Genomic DNA, 24,299 nt, shown 5'->3' with positions numbered 1-24,299 from the left:
TGGTTTAGAGCTGTACTTCAGTGTAACTGTTTTGTTGTTCCCCAGACAAAACACTAAGTCTGATCGCTTAGAAATGTAATAAAAATTTTCTCCTCCACAAGCGTCATGAGACATCATTCATGTTTGTAGCACAAATGCTAAAGGACAAGATACAGGCTGAAGTTTGATACTGAAGGTTAGGGTTTTGTTCAAACACTTGCTTTCCAGCCCTAACAATGAGGAGAGAGTGCACAAAGGCATTTGTGTAGAGGAGGGAAAGAATGGCACAATACGCACACAGTCACACAGATAGCTCTGAGCTGCACTGGACACTATTGACAGTGACATTAATATCTATTATCCAACATCTCCTTCTGAGTCAATACGGCTCGAGTTCCCACGAGCACTAAGGATACACACACACCACATTAAAGAGACAGACACAGAGATAGAAAGACACCAAGACAGAGAAAGGCAAAGAGATGTGACTGAGAAAAGATAAGGAAACGAAATGTTATTTCAAAAACTGATAATATTGTGTCCTACTTTATTCTTGAGCTATGTGTTGCATTAAGTATGATTACTCGGGGAAGTAACTCGGAAGTAAAACAGAATAAAATCAAATGTAACAATTTATTATCAGTCAGGTAAATATGTATTCTGCCAATTATATATCCAATTCAAACATATCAAATCATATCAATACAAAACATCAAATTCTCAAAGACGCATCTAAAAGTAAAATATGCATACCTGACCTTAGAAAATACATAGTATGAAGTAAAGAGACACTCAACACACTACGGGCTTTCTGGCTACAGAATCGCCCTGATCCTTTTGCTGCAAACCAAGATAAAACATCCCCCAAATGGAGGCATGAACAAACAGTTGTAATTTGCATTAACCCAGGTCCCAGACCAGGGTAGTTTACACCTCAAAGGGAACAGAATGTAATTTATATGAAGGACCCTGGAAAAGGGCACTCCCATTACAATAAGTATAATATATCTTATCTCTTAGGATCTGTATTATCTTTTAGTCTACATTTTTAAGATTGGGACCATTGTACCAGTCGCCCTGAGACAATTCAAATGATACCAGACATAACTGTTAGTTCACTTGCATTGACATTTTCATGTAATCATTTTGAGCAGATTGAGTAGAAGGAAGCATTTAAAATGAAGGGATTTAAAATGAAACAAATGGCCAGAATGGAAGGAGGTCTCCAGCAGCTCCACTCTGTGGGGTGTCATGAAGAAGCCCGTGTATGTTTGTATTGTCTGTTTCTCAGGAGATCAAAGTATCTCAGGTTCTTTCATCCTTACAGTGTGTACCGTGTGTACTGTGTATCTGTTTATGGTACAGATATGTAGTATGTATATGTGACTGACCAGGTGAAATGATGTAGAAGAAGTTCTTGAACTCATCCATCCAGACCTCTGCCAGCCGTCTGTTGTTTTTGTTGATGATCTGCCCAGTTCCACCGGGGAACGTGTACGGCGTCGCCTTACGGAACACGTGACCGACATGAGAGCATGTGACAATCTCAAGCGTCCCCCCGCATTGCCAAATCTGATAAACAAGGATAAATATTAGTTCTCAGAGCATTAACAAATCATGAGTAACTTTATATGCACTAAATATGCACAAGTGGAACTGTATAGGACTGCAGTTGTGGTTGAATATTATAATATCGGCATTGAGACCTACCCTGAAGGAGATCTCCAGGTTCTCTCCCCCCCAGATGTCCATGCCTGCATCATACGTTCCAATCTCCTGGAAATAATCTCTGTCTATGGAGAAGAGACCACCTGCCATAGTGGGGGTCCTGATGGATGATGAAAAAAACAAAAAACACTGTAAACCGGGCCCTTCAGGGGAACAATCATATCTTATAAAAGCAGCTCTTCCTCTCCTGTTTACTCTGTTACAAACAAGCAAGTTGCGTGTCACTCAGGGTAACGGGATCTTAAATAGAAATCAACAACATATCCTTCTTTAAATATCTTTCACTCGTCCATTTTCCTCAGCAGGCGCTCTCTGTTCTTTCCTGTTTTCCTTCCATCCATCCCCTGCAGCACTTCTCATTCACAGTCATGTTTTCCTCAAGTAAGAGCCTGTTGTTGTTATGCCCTCAAGTTGTTTTCATGCAGAGTACTAGGCTCTGAAGTAAAAAGGAGATGAATAAACGAGGGGTCGTGAGGGGAAAAAATACAAAAATAAAGAGTGGAGTGGCATCAGAGCATTCTGATAAAACAATGTGCTGCTCTAAAAAACACAGGATCTGTGAAGAAACCAAGCACTAGAAGGCTAACAGAGTGTGGATTAAAACTCCCCTTATCTTTGTGTTAACTGCAGTGTTTAGCTGCAGGGTTGGAGAAACACTTTTATATTCCATAGCTTTAAGTTGCTTGTAAAATTGCACTTACATCACAGTACATCAATACATTTATAACAGTAGAAGTACACTGCTGTCACGTCCTGAAAAAAGACATAACATGTAAAAGGGATATTACAGAAGTATCTGACTCGTATCTGATGATCCGGGCATAAACAGGCCAGAGTGGCATTTGGTCACCTGTTCTGTTCTTCAGACCCAATGCAGCGTCTCTCTGGGAGATGAAACACTGCATTCACCTCTCAATCACCTCGTCGTTGGATCTGTGGCACAAACAGTTTCTCCCATGCAAATACACAGCTAAGTGTAGTGAAAGTACTCCTGGGTGCTTTTAACTGTGATCTTTGAGAGCAAGTTTCCTCTTAAAAGAACAATTTCTCTAAAAGAGCTTCACGGATAGATTTGTTTTGTACTTCCCTTCTACTTTCGGGTATGAGGCCACAATGATGTGAACTGAAGGAGACCTAGGAGATGTTGCAGGTGCGGTTCACCCAGATGATTTCTCGTGGACCTTATATTCCTCCAACCGCACATGCTCTCCAGTAGATTTTCTGAGAGAGTCTGAGAGCCAGCCACAGTGCGGGTTCGATCTCTTATTCAGGGCTCGTGAAGAGGATGAGTTGTCTATCACAGCATTGTAGGGCGAGTCTGACTGATCTGAACTGGCACTTCTGGGTGCTGTGCATTGGTCTGAGCCTGGTGCTGAGATGGCAGCCTCACCTCTGATGAGTGCTTATACTGCTTCTGGACAAGCTGTGTCCGCTCTGTATACCATGGCTGTCCTGCAGGTGTTCAGCCCAGTGTCTGCACAAGAATGGTCCCAACCCAGAACATACAGGAACTGTGTTCGGCGACTGACTATGCCCTCTGGTCTATGAAGGTCACGCGGAGGCTGATGTCCACATTAGTGGTCTAGGAGCGCCACCCATGGCTCAACTTGGCAGAGATGCAGTAAGTGCACTTTCTCGACACCCCCATTTTTCAGGTGCAGCAATTCTCCACGGTTATAAAATGGAGGCCTGCCTCAGTGTGGGTCAGGTTCTACCCCAGAACCCCCGAAGAAGCAGTTTTCGTTTGTTTGCCATGGGGGAAGGCCCCCTGCAAGGACTGCTGAGACGGGCGAGCCAGGAATGAGGGACCAGCTGACCAGCCTAGCTCCACTTCTGCGGGAGATGGATCCTGTGGGCTCAGGGCAGTCACCAGATGGTCAATAAAAGAGCTACTTCCTCCTTCCCTGGTCACACTCCCGGTGTTTCTGGCCCTCCAATGTGTGACTGCCAGATTGCGCATCAGAGCCTGTTCAGATGCAGATTCTCTGCCTCATGTTTTGATGCAACAGGTGAGTTATTGAGACAGTATGATGAGGAAACCCTGCCCCAGGCACATCGAATGTAGTTCTACTGAGACTGTTGGCAAGGTGTCTGCATACTTGATTAAGCTCCACAACACTTCCTGATGGCTCCTCAGGACCATTCGGCTCAGATATGTGATTCAGTTAGCCAGGCATCTGTCAAAGTTCAGTGGCATTCTGTCACCTCATCGCGAGGCAAGAGTGCTATTGTTCTTCAAACAGAAGTTTTGAAGTCTTTTCTGGGGAAGAGTGCGATAAAGCCTGTCGCCCAGCTAAAATGAAGAAGGGGTTTTACAGCCCCTACTTCATTGTACCCAAAAGGGTGGGGGGCTCAGACCAATCTTAGATCTAAGGGTGCTGAGCCAGGTACTAAGATTGTTTCGCGGACATAGACCTGCTTTCATGTCTTAATCCTTCCAAGACTCAGGCCATTTCTTCGGTCTGCCTTTGAAGGACAACTGGCTTATTCTAGCCAACTCATGAGAGTTGGTTTGCACATACAGGGACATGATCTTCGACCACCTACCCTGAACTGGAAGATCAGGACCTTTGGGTCAGCCGAGAGAAGAGCAACTATCCCTGTGCAGAGTATCTCTTTTTTGGGTGTGAACTGGTTCTGATTACTATGACAGAATGCCTCTCAGAGGATCATGGTCGTTCTGTACTAAACTGCTTGAGAATGCTCAAGTACAAGATAGTGGTCCCTTTCGAATACTTTCAGAGGCTCCTGGTGCATATGGCATCCTCAGCCGTGTTTACGACGTTGCGACTGATGCATATTATACTGCTTCAGCATGGGCTTCATATTGGGTCCTGAAAAGGGCATGGCACTGGGGTTAATTCCGTCAGGCGCAGATATGCTCCATATGTTATGGCTCCATATGTTATGGCTCCCTTTGGTGGCTCCATATCTGTTTTGGTCTAGCGGTTTGTTCAGAATAGGATTCTGTTTCCACTAGACAGTCGGTCTGTCACTTGTTTTTGTGCTTAGTAGTTCTCCCCTTATGCAGAGTCCACCAGAAAAATCTTCCCTATGTAGTACTCCCTATTATTGAGTCCATAGGATGTATCTCCACATGTTACCTCCCCTTCGGGTAGGATGTGGTCTCCGTAGTGTTCTTGCCAAACTTGGGGAAATAAGTGCGTCCCCAAAGTTACAACTAGAAGTTATCAACCGTAATTTTTCTTGTTTTTCTCAGGATGAGAAAAGGTTCCAGCTGGAGGTGACCTCTGCCTTATATAGCTGCTCTCCCGGATGTCATAAGTCTTGGGCATTAAGGTTACAAGGAGGAGAGGTGCATTTGGCATGCTGGGCTTGTCAACATCTGTGCCCCCATGGACTCGAAATGCAGTTCAACAGCTGTGGCATTTAGTATAGGGACCCCTAGCGTCAGAACACTGACACAACATTGAAGTGACTGACAAAATGGAACATCACAGTTACATATGGCAACCCTCGTTCTCTAATGGAGGGAACAGAAAAGTTGTGTCCCTTATATCACAATTCTGAACTGCTTCTGAGTGGGATGACACTTCTCGACTACTCAGAACAAAATGAGTGAACAAATGCCACGCTGGCCTATTTATAATTGGATGTCCAGGTATATATATGTTTTATCATCATAAACAGATTTTTTCAGGCTTCTGTGATGAACAAAAAGTTCTAATAAACAGCATTTTAATAGTAACAGTTATTTTTTAGTGTAACATTATAAATGTCTTTGCTGTGACTTATGCATCATGACATAACGCATATTTAATGAAAAAAAAAATCCAATTATAAAAAATCATATTCATCCCAAATTTCTGAATGGTAGTATTTATGGCTTTATAAGACTTGGGACATAGCACACACGTTTAATAGACTACAAATACAGTGCTTTTTTGAGTGTTTGTCTTTTTTTTCTTTCTTTTTTTTATAGAAAACATAAAAGCACAAATGTTTGGAATGAAACCAGGGTGAGCAAACAGAATTTTCATTTTTAGGTGAACTAGGCCTATCCCTTTAAGACTAGTATGGTAGTTAATTCCATGGACATTTGATTTAGGATTGGACATGGTAAGGTTTATTATTGCTATTTAATCCTGATTCTCTTGTCTGACTGCATGATAAGCATTTTAGTTTGTTACCTGACAGGCAGTGTTCTGTCTCCTTTCCTGCGATCCATCTCTCTCTGTGGTACCGGATACCAGCGGAAGTTCAGCTTCCAGTTGAATCCACCATATGTCATATCAGAGCCTGCCATGTACTCAAACGTGTCATCGCTGATTACATCAATGATGGGACACACTACAGTCTTCCTGTGTAAACACATACACACCAATGATATTAGCAGTATGCTTTCACTGCTTTCACCTTATCCACCTGAATTAATAAGTTTTGTTTGCTACAGAACATCTCTTTTTTATTTTGAATTCAGCTGGCACCTGCTCAGACACGCCGCTCTTTACTCAAACAGATGCAGACACAAATCAGAGGGGACATCTTGCTAAACTTGTATCATCAATCAGCACCAAGCAGCCCACTGTGATGCTAACCCAGGCGATGAGGATGGATTGCATGCGCACACACTCAGGCACTGCAAGCACACTTTTCTTTCCTAAATTCAGCAGACTGAAGCTTCATCTGCTAATGATGCCCCAACAGGCTACGCTAGGCAAGACAACACAGAGAATCAGAATGTGTATATGGGTATGTGCACATTTAGAAGAGGGGAGAAATACTCTGCACATAAATCTTCAAAGAATCAAAATAAGATGAAAGTGAGTTCATGTTTCTATACCTTACAAGCTCTCCATTACACACACAAATGCAGCCTGTGGTGAAACCAAACTACAAAAATGTAATAAAGGACTGGGAAAAAACAAAACTCTAAAAGCTATTGATTGCTCCGCTCTCTGCAAACCAACATGTCAAAAGGGCAGAAAATAAAGTGTGTGCAAAAAAGACTGGTTTGTTACCACAAATTGCAAAATTGAAATGAAAGGCATGTTCTGGGTGTGACATTTCTTGTGACCGCATATATGTGTGAGCTATCAATCCACTATTGGAATGCCATTTCCAAACTACTAACGCTAAGCCCGAAAAACAAAAAAACAAAAACAAAAAACAATCTCGCAACATCACAAATAAATACCTCACACTCTTCACATTTATAAAGTGAGTGACGTGAGTCAGTGTCTATTGCATCTTCAAACATGCACGTAGGGTTTTGAGGAGACGCCAGACTGATGAACATCACATCTGGTTAGTGTTCCATTGGTGCAGACCAAAACACACACGCGCGCGCGCACACACACACACACACACACACACAGAGATATGATGTTATTTGTTGGGAATGAGTTTGAAGATTTATCCTACTTAAAATGCGAATGCACTGTTTGTGAGCATTTTTCTTTTTATTTATCATTCAATTCATCAATTTTCTTATCCTATTTTTTCTATCTTAATATGTAATTACAGTACTGTATATCGTGTACATTATGTAATTGTTTTTATATAAAGGTAATAATATTTAATATAGACAAGTATTTAGTCTTTAGTAGTAGACTAGTAGTTAGCCCTAACCCTAAACCTCAGATCTAAAAGAAAATATATTCATTATTTATTTATGAGGACATTCCTTGATTAGGCAAATTATATCCAAGCAAATCTACACATTTAAATTATCACTAAAATCAAATTTTCATATTTTTTTTTAAACAAAAATAGATCCCACATACTACTGCATCTCACATCAAGTGTATCCAGCAGCACAATTATAGGAGAGTAAAGTTAGCTTAGGACTTCAGGGTTACAATGCTGAAAATTTCAAGTAAATATCTTAAAGTTTTGCATATTTAAAGTAGTAGCACTTACTTGTCAAGTTTGATGCGAGCAAGCAGAGGCTCTAGCCAGCCAGTGGTGCATTCACAATGGGCATCCAGGAAGGTAATCACCTGACCTGTGGATATGGAGGCCCCCTTCAACCGAGCGCGAATCAGGCCCGAACGCTGCTCCATCCGTATCACCCTGACAGGAACCTCCAACTTCTGCACGTATTGCTCCAACTGCATCTTCAGGAAGTCTACATGCACATAAAGGTAACAAACAATTATACACTTGCTTCACATAAACAAGAATTATATATAGATTATATAGATACAAAACATAATTTCATTCAATATCCATCAGTGGATGTGTAGCGAAGGAAAAACCCTCTATATGCAAACCACAGACACTGAATACATGTATTAGCCATGAACTTAACTAAGGCACCATCTGCAGATTATAAACCTAATCAGCCTGGCTCATGATTATTAATTAGGTGAGAATATGAATTAGGTAACTGTTTTGTTAATTACCTCTCTTCAACTGTGTGATAATTTGTTCAACAGTCTGCCAATGGCTCCTGTCAGCTGATGGTTTATTTTGCCCTTAAAGTTGTATTTTTAATGTGGCTGCCTACAACAAATTTTTTTCCTTCGGACTGTGGCTAAACAAAGTGAAAATTATTGCTTGAAAAAGTGTGACGAAGCATGTTCTTTGTCGTGCCAATGTACAGGAAACCTTTCTTTAATAATTTCTTCCCATCTCAATCATAAAACAAGTATTGCTCTACATCAGCATCTGCTGTGGATGGTTCGGTTCACCCTGCCAATGACAGCGCTTTAACACAGCTCTCAGCTCATGTGGAACAACATCCTCAGCTGCAGCAGCCATCTTTAAACACAGATCTAAAGTTACTGCTGTGCTGTCTGTTTTGATCAAATGAGATAGTTCAAAACCACTGAATGGCCTGACAAAATTGTTCAAACTTAAAGGTCAGACTAAAAAAATAAAGAAGAAGCCTGTGAAACGTCAGAATTAATCTACTGTTCCATTTATGGTTAAGATGGTATATATATTTTGTAAGTTATTGGTTTTTTGACTTAAAGGCCTCCTGTTGTCCAACACAATATTTTTAACAACATGAGGACAAGAAGATAATGGAATTTTCATTTTAGTGTTAAAGATTCCTTTAATGGAAGCAGCAAAAAAATCTCTAAGCTGGTCCAAATCAGCCCAAAAAATCTATATATAGGGCAAACGCACCCACAGATCTATTCTTAAGAGATCTGACGGGAGGACATGTCTGTGCATTACAGTCTCACAGCGGATTTATCTGCTCTCACATGCTTTATTTGAGGTGTGATATGTGGAACAGAACAGAACGCTCAGAGCTACAAAGACAGCCGTAGGAGCAGGGGTTTTTTATGCCCCCCCACCACACTTATTTTCTGTTTTCATTTCATTTTCTTGTGATCTGTCTCTTTAACTTCTTCACACATACAGACAACCTGACAACATGTAGGTTCCATTCTGAAATATTTTCTACTTTAAGGCACAAATATGTCACATTATGTAAATTAAATGCATTGCAAACTCCATTACATTTTTAAAACAAGTCAAATGGATGCTCCACTCTCTGCATACATGTAAGTAAATCTATGCATTAGGGGTAGAACGGTACACAGCACATACCTCGGTTTGGGGGTTATGGTTTGATACAATCTCGTTACCCGTTAACAGGAACAGGAAAAAACACAAATCTACTATGCTCAATTTCTTTTAATTTATTTTGTATAGACAGTAGTACAAATTAATGTCCAGCTATATGTGAAAATACTAAATATTAATAAATTTTGTTAAACACATATAATCTTTAGTACATAGGCCAATATTCATACAAGGAATAAATTATTGAAATATATTTGCTTTAGTTTATAGATAAACACGGGGGGAAAAAACAGTGCAACACGTAATTTAGCCTATATATGCTGAGTTTCAGTCTTAATTTGTTCACAGAAAGGAAAGTGACATCCAATTTATTTTCTTTATTTTACAAAAGCACAATGTTTTGTTTCACTGTGAATGTACACAAATAAAAGCAGACCTTTATACAGTGATGCATCATTAATAAGACAATAAGTGTTCAAAGTAGGGCTGAAACGATTCCTCGAGTAACTCGAGTAACTCGATTACAAAAAAAAGATCGAGGCAAATTCCTCTGCCTCGAAGCCTCTTTTAATTTATTTTAAATCTCACGTCAGGTTCTTTCGCAAGCAGAAGGAGACACAAGCGCTGGTTCCGAAATCGCATACTGCAAGGAGTCAGCAGTGTTTTGATTTGAGGGTGCGGGCAAACGTAAAGAGAACGTCGTGGCGTGTGTCCATTGCAAGATAGATCTGGCATACCACAACTAGGGCCCTATGATTTCCGCGATGCAGAAAATGGGCAGGGAATCCACGGAATCCAGTCATAAAAACGGAATTTACAGTTAAACGTGGAATGGCACGGAATTTGCCAAATTTTGAATGAATTAATCAAAAATAGGTCATTGCACTTACATCAAATCACGATATGGACTAATATCTGTAAATATTAAGCCGGAATAGACTATTTAAATATGAATCCTGCATGTTCTGTGTGTCTGTGTTAATGAATGGAGCAGAAGCGCGTCTTCCTTTATTAACACACATACTGAAGCGCGCGTGACGCTCGTGGTGATTTCAGCATCTGCTGTCTCACTAAATTCGGACGTGGAACACATGAACAACATCTCCAGAACTGCTCTGACAGTCACTTCATGAGCATTTGACCGTTTGATTTGAGTAAAACTAGCTGTATCACATACACAGAACTGTAAAGGTACATCAACCCGTCAAAAAATAAAAGTCCGGTTAAAGACTGTTGTTCAGCAGAATGTACATAGCCTACCACTAAAAACCACATTATTAATTCGTTCACATTAAACAGGAAATAACAGCAACAACTCGGCCACGTTGCCCCTGAAACCCCCACGCTCAATTAATACATGGTAGATTCCCACCCTAAGCGGAACCAATAATTCCTGCCATTGTTTCTTACCAGGACTCTAAAAATCACGGGACAAGCGCTACACGGGAACAATACTATGTGTTACATGTTTACATGTATTTAATTCACTCTCTGATCAATAATTACAATAAACTCTTGTATCACCAAACAGTCTCGGAGTGTGTTTGTGCGTATGTGTGCGTATTAACGTCCGTGTTGAACGTGCGGTCCCTCCGTGACCGTCACAAGACCCAGGAGTCTTATTTTCTCTTGCATAATTAATATTGCACTTTTATTAAGCAAAAACACATTTTATCCGATTACTCGATTAATCGATGGAATTTTTGGTAGAATACTCGATTACTAAAATATTTGATAGCTACAGCCCTAGTTCCAAGTTGATTCTGCTGGTATAAGGAAATAGCTGAAGTGATCGCACCAGCGCACAGGCACACACACACACACTCACATACACACAAAGACAAAACACATCAGTTCCAGCATTGCTAACTTGACAGCACAGCTGGTATTTTATCAAAATGAAAGTGAACCAAACATCAGCGCACCCGCCTCTGTGTCACTTTTGGAACCGAAGTACAAAGCCTATAATTTACATAATAAATAACAGTTAAACATGCAGATACATCACAAATATGGAAATATTATGGAATATTTGGATTTTTGCTGAATGAAAGAGGTAGGATACACGAGCACAAAGCTCCATTTCGCAAACAGTTGAGTACACAAGCCTTTAAAGTGTACTTCTTTGTCAGTCTGTGAGAGACGCATTCAGAGTCAGCACATGGTCACTGTCCAGTGGGCTATGTTTTCAAGTACACAACTCATGCATTCGATGTACTCATGCATTCGATGTACTTCTGCTAGCAGCTCGATATCAAACAGCGTAGCATTGCTGTGGGCGCCAGTGATGCGCGGGTCAATGTATTAATAACCCGCACCCGACCAACGTTTTCAACTAACCCACCCGCAACTCGGACCGCAAAAAAATAAAAATAAAATATTGTACCCGACCCGCTTCCTGACCCGCATTTTTGAAAAGCAGTAGCGTCAATGGGCCATTAGCCTGGGTGCCAGCCCGAACCCCGCCCACAACATTTTTTGGATGGGAAGTTCGTTCTGGACTCGATCCATTGAGGAGTAATTATGCTCGGCTCCCAGAAGGCCGAGCCAATCAAATTGCCAGGGCGGGCTTTAATCGATGATGGACAGGCTATCTGCGGTTACGTAACCACCCACGTCATCAAAGAGCGCTTGGGTTGAATTGGTTTTCACCAACGATGACTGCAGCTGGAGAAGTAAGATGTTTAGATTCCACTATCACGTCTTTGATAAAAGAAATCGACAGCGCATTAATTTTTAAAGACGAACAAAGAACCGCAATCAAGGCATTTGTCGATGGGAAAGATGTGTTTGCCGTCCTTCCAACGGGATTCGGCAAAAGTTTAATTTATCAGCTGGCTCCGATGGTCGCTAAGAAGATAGGACGCAATGAAAACCCTGTGGTCATTGTGGTTTCTCCTTTGGTCGCACTCATGGAGGACCAAGTAAAAGAAGCAACCGAAATGGGCATCACGGCGATGCAACTCGGCGTGCACAGCGAGGTGGACATAACCAGCGGTCGTTGTCAGCTCCTTTTCGGAGGCCCCGAATCCTGGCTGCTGAACAAGAAGTGAAGGGACATGCTAGGCTCCGATGTTTTTCAAGCCAACGTAATGGGTATCTTCGTGGATGAAGTCCATCTCATTTAAAAATGGTAAGATTTAATCTGTCTGAATATGAAAATAACTCATAACATAATGACATGAAGCAAATGTTGTAAAAATATATTGTACCTAACTTAGTCCCGATGTAAGTTACGTCTGTAAAGTCAGTTTTGTGCAATCATAACGAGAGTCTCAGTGTAGTGAAAGAACAAAAAGTTCAAACATTCTAATTTACTATATTATTTATAACAGGGTCAAGCTGCAAAAGGGTTGACGCCATTTCGTGAGAGCTTCGCCAAGTTGGGAGAACTTAGATCCCTAGTTAAAGCCGGTATGTATGTACAAAACTGTACCCTTCCTGTATGTGCATTGTTCGATGTTTTCTACGCTAAGTCTAACTCACCTGTTTATGTTAAACCAGTTGCATACAGCAGGTGTGAATTTCTACATGTATTTTTAATAGTGTGACCAGAAGGTCAAAGCCATCGCTGAGTTAGCTTCAAACAAGGGTGACGCTTTGTTATACTCACACACCATACCCATACTGGAAGTCACTGTACCCCTTATAATTGATGTATTTTTTTTAGTAAATGTCTGTACAGCACCTTTTGTGTTTCTCTCAAAAATGTTATTCGTGCTTGTAAGTACTCCGCGATTTCTTAAATTCTTTTTACAACAGCGGCAAAGATCGTTTACACTCATTACTTTCCTATTTCTTCCAGTTCCAGCGTGCGTGCAGTTGAACTCTGTTGACAACTATGCGTCGCTCAACATACGTCACTTATTGCGTTGCTCTGATTGGATGTAGCTCTATCCAATTGAGTGCAGAGTTTTTTATTTTTTACTGGTTCGGTTAAGACACGCCCCATAATTCAAGTGCAATGGAGCAGTATCAGACTCACATTCTGCCTAGAATATGAGTATGATGAAGTCAGGCTATTGGGCCATAGGAACATAGGCAAAACTAACTAGGCAAAAAAAAAAAAATCTGAATATCCCCATCCGCTCGCTCATTCCGTGGGGTCTCGCTCAACCCAGAATGGCCTGCTGGTTCGAAAATATGCAAGGAGACATTTAATTGTTTAGTAATAAACTGGTGTTTCTGTGTTGCTGCAAAGATGAAGTTGACGATGCAGACTCGCCATGAACGAGAGAAATGCACATTTCATATGGATTACATCATCAGAGAGTAGCCCATTTATTTTGGTTTGAATATTTTAAATTTAAAGAAGACATTTCAAGCTTTCTGTAATATATAGCCTATATTTCTCAAATCTGTGAGGCACACGCTGAGTTTAGTTCACATGCAATGCAAGTGATCGTGCCGGCGCCTTATTACATTGTCTGCTAGGCTATATATTTGCTTCTTATTTATTAAATACAGGCAACTGATTGATAAAACATTGATCAAAATTAAGATACAATTTATACAAAACGAAAATCTTTTAAAAAGAGTTTTCTATAAAACAAAACTTAATGAAGTCGTCAAAATCATGTTTTACCAAAAACAGCGACGGTGCTCCCCATGCAATCTTCTTTGCCGCCTCCATCTCAACCTGCAGACTGAGCTCGTGCGTCATCTTCACCAGTTATTCAGCCAATAAAGTGTACGCCTATGTATTTCAAAAATGTAAATTACAAAGGTTTAATTGGCATTTTTATTTCAAACGACCCGACCGACCGCAACCCAAATATCATTAACAATATTTTTGGATGGTTCGTAACCGCGGGTAACCGCAGGCACCCGCTCATTTTGGATCAACCCGCGCATCACTGGTGGGTGCTCCCTTCTGGATTGGGGGTGAATTTCGTTGTAAGGCCTCATGCACCAAACCGAGATGTCCGTACTGTGATGTATTGTTCCATCCCTACTATGCATACATATATCAATATCCTGCCTTACTCCTATAGTTGTTTAAGTGGAAATAAAGGGGAGGAAGAGAGTGGGTGGAAAGAGAGAGAAGCAGAAGTAGAGAGGAAGAGGACATCATTAGAGGACAAAATTGAGAGGCAGGAAGATGAGAGGAAGAAATTGGGTCTTTATATCACCAGAGGAGAGGCAGATTAGCACAGATGAGTGAAGAGGAGGGCTGGGAGCTATTCTTATGCAGGACGTGACCTGCGCAGTCAATCTATTACTGAATGAACTGGTGCATGTGTATGTGTACGTGACAGAGTGAGAGAAGTAGACATCGTCAAAATGTTGCAATAGTTAGACAGGAGTGTGTGTTTTTGTTTAAGTGTGTGTGTGTGTGTGTGTGTGTGTGTGTGTGTACCACACGAGCTTCAATGAAGCTTCAAGGCACTCTTCCATGAACACTCTGTCAATGTCTCTGCAGTCTCTCACCTACAAACTAAATTCTGATGTGACTACAGTTACTTCAACTGTGCTTTTTCTGTCATGGCGAACAGTTTAATTGACTTATATAGTTTTTATACTGAAGTAATGGTTTCGAGTAAATAATAACAGAATTTTTTGTTTGTTTATTAAGCTGTTTTCCTTGTAAGGACATCTGGATTGTCCCCACAGTTTGGGTGATTTCAGGTTTTAAATTTAAATTTAAATTTCAGGTTTCTCCACTTCAATATTCTATTCTCAGAACATTGTAATTCATCAAGTGTTTATTTACACGTTTTGTCAGTTTTGTCGCATTTCTCTATTAACAGTGAAGCTGTGTTTCCTTTAGAAACAATGATATTACCAGCTCCTTGTTGAGAAAGATAATGTAGCTCTTGAGCGATTAAGCTATTTATAGTTTATAAAAATATGCGGGGCAGTGCTAAAAAGTATGTTCCTGAATGTCTGATTGCACTCAAAGCTTGATCTGTGTGAGTGACTGAGCGTGTGTGTGTGTGTGTGTAAGATACAGAAGACAGCGGATTAGTTTAGAAGAACTCTTCTTTTTATAAAATAGGGAGAGCGCTTAAATTTGTGCAATGATAACCTACCATCAATGTTAAGATGATTTTTTTATATATATTAATATGAATACATTACAATATAAATTTATTAGAATGAGTAAATTATTATTTATGGGCTTAAAAACAAAATGCAAACAATCAGAACGTTGTACCTGGTGGGGAGTGTCCAATGTAAACATTAAACATATGTCATTACCTTTATTGTACTGTGGTACAGTAATGGAGGCCCTTCATATTGCAGAGGTAAACTGCTTATAGTTAGCACTGGCCCTAAAGTATGCAGTGTTTCATAAACAGCTGTTTTACTAAATTATACTGAGGTAAAATTCAGTGCAGTCCTGTATCGTGATACATGCCGTATCATGACTTTGCTGGTGATACACAGCCCTAAGTAGTAGTGTACTAAACTTCCAGTAGTCATCAACACACAGATGCAATATGAACTAACTTGCATACAAAAATAGTACAAGAAATAGTAAAAGACAGACACACACCTATAAAACACTAATGATGAAAACATAGATCATAGCAGATACATTTACTATTTACCTTCCATTAAAAACCATATATCTGATAACAGAAAGAGAGCATAAGAAATAAACCTTGAGAGAAAACCTTGAGAGAAAGAGAGAATCAATACAGTGAAAAAAATACCAAGCATGTCCTTCAGATAAATAGTGTTCTTCTAAAACTGTAAGGTCAGTGTTTCCAATGAATGAAGCTTTGAAGTGAGCAGATATTTACTGACATAAAACAGCTTTATGTCTCTAACTATTGAACATGTTGAATAAGCTATTCATGTTGTAATAGCCTAGAGCAGGGATTCCCAAAGATTTGTGTCAGTTAAACCACTTAGACCTAAATATTTACTTGAAGTCCCCCAGAGATTTTACATTTTATTTCAATAATTTAATAAACTTGCATATTAATGGGTCTTTGATCTCAGTTAAGGATCACAAGACATGCAGGTAAACAACATATCTTTTTTTCTAATAATTATTTTATTTTGATTTTAAAATTATTATTTATTTTAATTCAATAATTCATTAGCTTTTCATCAACTCACAAACTCCTTTTAGCCCCTCACTAAAAACTGCCTTTCAGCATTCCCAATCTCGTTTCATCCTCCTCTATTCATCCCATTCAAAAAGTATTAGCAAGTTTCCTAACAGAATTCAATGTATGTGTTCATATACGTTTTGGTAAGTGTGTTTGTGTCACACATCACAGTGCTCTCAGAGGTTTCACTGAGCAGAGGTTTCACAGAGGTCAGAGCACTACGGAGCAGCTGCCAACAAGACTAATGCCAGCGAGAGGCCTGCCAGACACATTTCTACAGTCAGCTGAAACGCTTCTGACCTCTTGGGTCACTCAGAGTCAGTGGCAAGTACAAAAACACTTGGGAGAATGAACCTATTTTTGGTGTACTTTAGGCTTTTCACAAAATTTATTTTGCCTCTCCAGTAATTTTACAGTTTGTTTACTCCTAAAGACTGTGCTTTCCTAAATACAATAAATCTTAGGATAAACAAATTAACTGTACCATAATCATGTAGACAGATTCATTTATAATTTATTGTCAGTTTCTTTTTTATCTTATCTTATCTCCAAGCTTTTTGTTTGAGGTTAAAAATCAACGGGAAACTACATGATCCTTCACTGTAGCTTCATGTTATTCTACCACAAAATATATGACAAAACGCTGGACATCAGCATTATCACTTACTCTCTTTGTTTCATTATATTATCATAAATGTTCAGTGTTTTTGGTCGTGTCACTGCCTCAACGCTTGGCACTCACATCAATGCAGGGGAAAGGCAGCGGCTGTGCAGTGATGGAGAAAATGATTCAGGGCTATGAAAAAACAAATGTCAGTAGAATCAAGCGCAGGTCTGTCTACACCTAGATTGAATAATTACGCTAATAAGTGCAACACCAGCTAAATCAGATTTCCCAGGATTCACTGCAGAGCAGGAGAAATGCATATGATAATTTGATTTATCGTTTGAAATAAGTCATTTTGACATTTTAATGAGTTTTAGAGTAAGGTGTTAGGCTCAATAGACTAATGTATATATCATTTAGAAGTTAATAAGATTGAAACCACTGCAGATGAGATGCACAGTATGAGAGAGCTAGAAATATGAAGAAGCTCAAAGCCATTGGACGTTTTCTTTATCATCACAATTATTTAATAGCTCACGAGTGGTTCTAATAACTCTAATAATCATTTGCATATTCAAAGATAGAGATGCACTGGCAATAAAATTCTGGTCAATACCAACAAGGTGCTAATTATTTTCATGTTATGGCCAATAACTGATAAATGGCAGATATTAAATTCTATTTTGCATTTTATAAAAAGTAATATATATATATATATATATATTAGGGCTGTCAACGAATATTCTAAATTCGAATATATATTCGAAAAGTTTTTAAAATACGAATTTCGAAGGTGAAAATTAATATTAGAATAAAAAAAATGTGGAAAAAACGCCCGCGGTAGTAGAGGCGTGGCTGTCTGCTTTGCGAGTGGGTGCGCTAGCTCGCCTGAGGGTTCAGGGAAAGGTCACAGGAGTCGCACTGTCTGGCACAGCATCACTGCTGAAAGTTGACGCGTCTTCATGGAAGATGCCAGCAAGTGCAGAGCCCAACTCGACCGCAGCAGAGAAAGCGAGGTAAAATTGTTGACCCGCGAGATAAAGTTGTATGCAAGCTATTCAAGATACAGTAAGCATACCATTCGACCATGAGGTCACATCTCAAAAATGTGCACCCAAATGAGCATGGTATAATGTGTGGAACTCCAGCTAAACAGTCACGTCTTGACACTTAACGTTACTTTGCATCGCCCGCCACAAGCCCTTTGACTGCAACACGACAAGAGGCCATAATGGATAAATTAATTTCGTTCATTTGTAAGGACATGAGACCGATCAGTATCGCGGATGGGGCACGCTTCGGGGAGTTCTGTCAAGCAATGGATCCGAGGTTTAATTATTTATCGTTTCATGTCAAGGAAAAGTTCCATGTTTACCACAGCACAGCTCGCTTGGAGCATTCAATGCCAGTTCTAAATGCTGTAAAACTTCAATGAATATTAATAATATTTGTTTCAATCACTGAATGAAGCCTGCTATATTTGGGACAAAATTCGCGACCTTAAATTGCTTGCACAAAACTCTTGATCAGCACTGAAAAATTTGTTTGTTCATTTAAACCGTTATGCGCAGAGAGCGTGAGGTCTGCAGTCTTGGCCATTAGTTTATTTCCTTGTTTTTGTGTAGGTAATACGTTGTCAAATATGTTTAAACTTAAATAGACTACCTATACAAGTAGTTATGTCTCTTTGTATTATTTTGTCCTGTTATTGACATAATGCGCGTCATTGACAACATGCGCCACCAGATGTTCGAATAGTTCGAATATTCGTGTTTTTTTAGAGGGAATATTCAAACGTCATTTTGAGCAATTTTGACAGCCCTAATATATATATATATATATATATATATATATATATATACAGTACAGACCAAACGTTTGGACACACCTTCTCATTCAAAGAGTTTTCTTTATTTTCATGACTATGAAAATTGTAGAGTCACACTGAGGGCATCAAGGGCTATTTGACCAAGAAGGAGAGTGATGGGGTGCTGTGCCAGATGACCTGGCCTCCACAGTCACCGGACCTGAACCCAATCGAGATGGTTTAGGGGTGAGCTGGACCGCAGACAGAAGGCAAAAGGGCCAACAAGTGCTAAGCATCTCTCGGGGAACTCCTTCAAGACTGTTGGAAGACCATTTCAGGTGACTACCTCTTGAAGCTCATCAAGAGAATGCCAAGAGTGTGCAAAGCAGTAATAAAAGCAAAAGGTGGCTAATTAGAAATAAAACAAAAAAATCTAAATCAACTGTTTTAAATGCTATATTATAAAATACATTGATATTCATCATTTAGAGATTTGTAAAAGATTTAATTAGTTGGACCCCAACTTTTTAACAATAGTGTGTATGTAAGTGTATGTGTGGGCTGATAACAATGTCATTTCAGGTATCTATTTATTACACCTACTAATCCACCAATCCCATAATCTAGCCAATTTACAGGTTAGTGCAGCAGATATGATAAAGAGACTGAAGCCGCAAACCCACACAGCAGCAGACACACAATAGACCTAGTTAGAGACATCAGGGTTAACACACACACACACACACACACTCTCTCTGTGTATAAATCTGTCTTAACAAACACGCTTGCTTTCCAGTGTGTAAATCACATTTCATTATTGACGTTAATATGCAACAAGGGTCACCAGCCATCTTTTTCCTCCAGATGTGTTCTGTTCCCTTTCACCGCACACAAACACACACATACACACAGTGAAAGCAGAGCTGACATAAGATGGGCTTTTTCATAAAGTGGAAACAAAACCATGTCATTATCTCCGGAGCGCTGCAGTACAATGTCCTCATCTTAACTTTTTAGGGATCTGTGTCAGAGCATTTATTTGTGTATGTGAGTGATTTCTGTGCTATCACTCTCTCCTCTCAGCATTTAACAACACACACATCTGTCAGAATGACAGGTATGTTATTGATCTAACGGTGAAAAAGTCATTCAAGATTCATAATCAAAATGTCATAACTTCATCTTCCGGTACTCTGCTTCAACCACAATTTTGCATTCAGATCTGCCTCCATCCAGTCAACAACTGATTAAACAGAACCAAGTCGGTGCCCTTCTTTTTTTCTGTTTCAATCAAATATATGTCACAAAGTAAAAGATCTATTACATTGCAACTTTATTCACGCTAAATAGAAAACTGTCATTATTTCCTCACTCTCAAGGCTTTCACCTCTTTGACTTATCCTGGGATTGCCAATAGAAACATTTATTGCCAATGCCTAAGTTGCTCCTTTCCATACAGTGAAAGTGAATGGTCAATGGCTGTCAAGATTTTCAAGAGAAGCTTTTGCTCAAAAATTGCTTATTTTTTCTGTTCTTACATTAAAAAGCTATAATATGGATAAAATATACTTGGAATATAGCATAAATATCCTATAGTCTACTATCATGGTGCATTTTTTGTCATTTAGAGACTTTTCCGCTATTATTGTATAGAAAAGAGCAGCATGAACGTTCTTCAAAATTTCTAATTTTCTGTTCCAAAAAAAACAAAAACAAAGTCAGTCATACAGGTATTTAACAACACATAGAATGAATAAATGATGATAGAATGTTTGGGTGAATTGTCACTTGAACAAACAAGAAAAAGCTTTAGCAAACACACACACATTTGTTTTCCTGACATGGTGGGATAGGGACCAAATGTTTATGTTTCCAAAGCTGTTGAACTTGTGACCCTCCACTATTATCCTTGTGGAAACATTTGGTCTCCAAAACTAGTGCACACACTCACCTCTCTCACTGGCGTCATCTACCAGCACGATTTCCTCTAGCAGGTGTCTCGGTGACCTGCCGATGACGCTTTGGACCGTTCGGAGCAGAGTGGTCCATGCTTCATTATGGAAAACAATCACCACACTGGTGCGTGGGAGATCGTCTGGGTACACCTTTGTTTTACACCTGCAAAACATAAAACTAGGCGATGAGAATGAACCAAACTTTCAGACAATCACGATAAAGATATTATGAAAAAAGCTATTCTTCTAAACTCTCTTCCCTCCTGAGCACACAAATAAACAGACCACATGGGTTCTGAAGAGCTACAGAGAGCTCTGTCTGAGATAAGAGGAGATTAGCACTTATCAGAAACACACAGGCCGTTGCGAAGAAACGGTGAGTGGAGAGCTGCTGGAGAGACTAAGAATGCATCTCATCTTGCATGAGGAGCTTTAAAAACAGATGACACTGGAATAAATGATGACAGAGAGAGTCTGAATGACTGTTTGTGACTCTGGCAGATTTGCTCACACCTTCCTGTATGGTGTAATATTCAGTGTGAATGAGTTAAGCATTAGTATTCACAAACACAAACAAGAAAGAGATTTAATATAACTGTTATTAGCACTTTTATCTAGTCTTTATTTTTAGCTCATTCTTCTTAAAGGAACAGTTCAAATAAAAATATGTCTAAACACAACAGAACACAACAGAAGCTTAAAAGAATGTTGATGCTTTCATACAATGTAAGTACACTAAATGGGCCATTTGATGTCAATAATGACAATGTAATGTGGTTCTTCTGTCTTATAAACTTTCATGACACACCAAATTTGAATATGAGCATGTTTAAGTAGCACAAATAAAAAAGAAAACTCTGGCAATTTGATAATACCTATAATACCAAGATTAACTGCGGGCGGCAGATCCTTTTCCTATTTAGTGCCCAAACTTTGAAATAACCTACCTAACATTGTTCGGGAGGCAGAAACACTAGAGGTCGACCGATATGTTTTTTGACAGCCGATGCTGATGCCGATATCTTGGAAAGCAGGGGGGCTGATAGCCGATATAAAGCCGATATAATTTTTTTAAATTATTATGATTAATATTTAAGAAATTTTAAATAATTTGACAATGGATTAAAAATAAATGTGTAAAAGAAATATACTTATGCTTTAGATGACAGTATTTTTCACAAATAAATAAATATTTAATAAAACTATAATAAAAAAAATTAATAAAAAAATAAAAAGAGTAAACACTTTAACCAACAGGGCACTGAGTATTCTTGAAGTTTGTGTGCATTGGGAATAATTTTCAAATAAACCAAGGGTAACGCTCATTTTACATACAGCACATAGTGAAAATGACATTGGGCAAATGCATAAAGTGAGCTGTGTGCGCTCAGGCGCTGCCACTCTCAGCGCCATCAAAATAAAAGTCCCACCTCAAACACATCGGCCAAGCAGAAAAACTTATCTGCTGATGCAAATATTTGAAAACTGCCAAATGTTGGTGGCCGATATATCAGTCAACCCCAAAATCACACTCCGTGAGTTTAAATCTATATTAAAGACCCATCTCTTTAACATGTCTTACACATAACACACTAACACATTTCTAATATTCAAATGCGTTAAAGGACTTTTAGGCTGCAATAAATTAGGAAACCCAGAACCGGGAAGACTTCCCATAACACACGATGTACTTGCTACATTGTAAGAAGAATGGCATCTACACCAGATCCAGTCTGTATCCAGGTCAGATGGTCACTGCAGTCACACGGATCCAGTCTGTATCCAGCCCAGACAGTAGAGTGGACCTTTACACCCCTGAATGTCGGCGGAGACCAGGAAAAATAGATGAGCCCCAGAGACAGATCCACAGTCTCCTATACGTCCACCGGGACAAGACCACAGAAACCAGATGATTGTTCTGCACAATCTGACTTTGCTGCAGTCTGGAATTGAACTGCTGGTTTCGTCTGGCCAGAGGAGGACTGGCCCCCCAACTGAGCCTGGTTTCTCCCAAGGTTTTTTCTCTATTCTGTCACAGATGGAGTTTTGGTTCCTTGCCGCTGTCGCCTCTGGCTTGCTTAGTTGGGGACACATCATTTCCAGCGATATCGTCGACTTGATTGCACAGATACTTTTTTAATTGAACTGAGCTGGATGATGACATCACTGAATTTAACGATGAACTGCCCTTTTGCATTATTGACACACTATTTTCCTATTTAATGCTGTTCAGTTGCTTTGTCACAATCTGTATTGTTTAAAGCGCTATATAAATAAAGGTGAGGTGACTTGACAGTCAGTCAGCCAGAGCATGAGCTCTGATTGGTCATTTGAGGGGCTGTGGGCAGGTTCGGAGAATGTGTTGATTGTTTGTCGATTATGTAAGCACAGGTCACTGTGCCAGTCTATGCTGTGGTAGGAACAGGAACAAGCCAGTGTTTGTTATATCTGGAGAGCTAAAGTGGGACACACGCTTCCACTTCCTGCCTCATTTCCTGTTTGCCCAAGCACAGCTGGGGGATTTTGGCCTGCGTTCACCCAAAAATCCAAAACATCAAGTACAAAACCACATTCAGAGCCAAAATATAACTACAATGCTCGAAATTAATAATAATAACTTAAACAAAAAAACAATAACACTAAAAAATTAAAAGAGAGACAAAAGAGGCAAGACACCTTTCAACCTATTTGCCATCTCACACACACGATTAATTAAATAAAGGTGAGGGATTGTAGCCCATCATGTCCCTTCACTACAGTAACACAGACTCTCCCGGCCCCATCTTTCTTAAACTCATCATCCGGAAACACACAGACTGCTCTTTTTAAATTCATTAACCTGATGTCAAATCTCAGGACCCCAGACAATGGTTTAATTTGCAGCCGAGGCGTCTCATTGGCCAGCCCTGCTACCTGCTTGATTAAAAGGAAGCACAGATTTTGCTCTCATTCCTTGGTGTTCGTTCTCCTAGATTTTCTCTCTATAAAAATCAATTTTGTAAAGCAGGGAGATCATGCATCCCTTCCCTCCAACCAGCACAATCACCATCGAAGTGTGAGTGAGCCGAGTGGGTGAGGAAGCATATGTCTGCCCATGCATTTATGTGTGTGTGTGTGTGTGTGTGTGTGTGCGTGCATGTGTCTAAGAGCAAAGGGTAAATCAACCTAAAATAGCTGTGACAATGTGGAAACAAATGGCTGATCAAAAGAAAAAAGGAATCAAAGATGAAACACACACATCCTCGCACAAACATACACACATTATTATACTGGATTTTTTATTTTTTTATCAGACTCCTCAGGCCAATTCTTGCTTAACTTCAGCACGCAGAGAGAGAGAAAGAGAGATGCAGTGTCGGAAGAAAAATGTGAGCTGTAGTAATTCAGTCATTTACAGGACATCCTACTAGATTGAGTTAGTCCAATGAAGCAGCTCACTGCGATTTTATACACATTTTCGGCTGTGTGTGCGTATGTGTTCCGGAGGAATAATTGAGGACAGCCTATCTCTTTTACTTTTCCTCTTCCTCTAAAGCGGAGATAACAGTCAGAGGACACACAGGGTCGGTTAGTCATCAGTTCTCAAAGTCATCGTAATCTGACATACGCTAAATCCAAATTTCTCTGACCAGCGCCTTCATCATATCAAAGAACAG

The 24,299-nt window shown here is 39.7% G+C and overlaps 1 protein-coding gene across 2 annotated transcripts in view; it reads right to left on the bottom strand.

The window, feature by feature from the left end:
* LOC132103085 (polypeptide N-acetylgalactosaminyltransferase 1-like) overlaps positions 1-24,299 on the bottom strand; it is a 111,036-nt gene that overhangs the window by 7,294 nt on the left and 79,443 nt on the right. For both annotated transcript variants that reach the window (XM_059507900.1, XM_059507901.1), the window contains exons 5-9: positions 20,640-20,806; positions 7,591-7,798; positions 5,859-6,029; positions 1,690-1,807; positions 1,371-1,551 (exon numbers count right to left, since the gene is read on the bottom strand). In XM_059507900.1, the coding sequence (XP_059363883.1) occupies positions 1,371-1,551; positions 1,690-1,807; positions 5,859-6,029; positions 7,591-7,798; positions 20,640-20,806 (845 nt within the window). The remainder of the gene's footprint in view (positions 1-1,370; positions 1,552-1,689; positions 1,808-5,858; positions 6,030-7,590; positions 7,799-20,639; positions 20,807-24,299) is intronic.

The sequence above is a fragment of the Carassius carassius genome, chromosome 24, assembly GCF_963082965.1.
Source record: "Carassius carassius chromosome 24, fCarCar2.1, whole genome shotgun sequence".
Classification (NCBI taxonomy): domain Eukaryota; kingdom Metazoa; phylum Chordata; class Actinopteri; order Cypriniformes; family Cyprinidae; genus Carassius; species Carassius carassius.
This window is presented reverse-complemented; position numbering and strand designations above follow the sequence as displayed.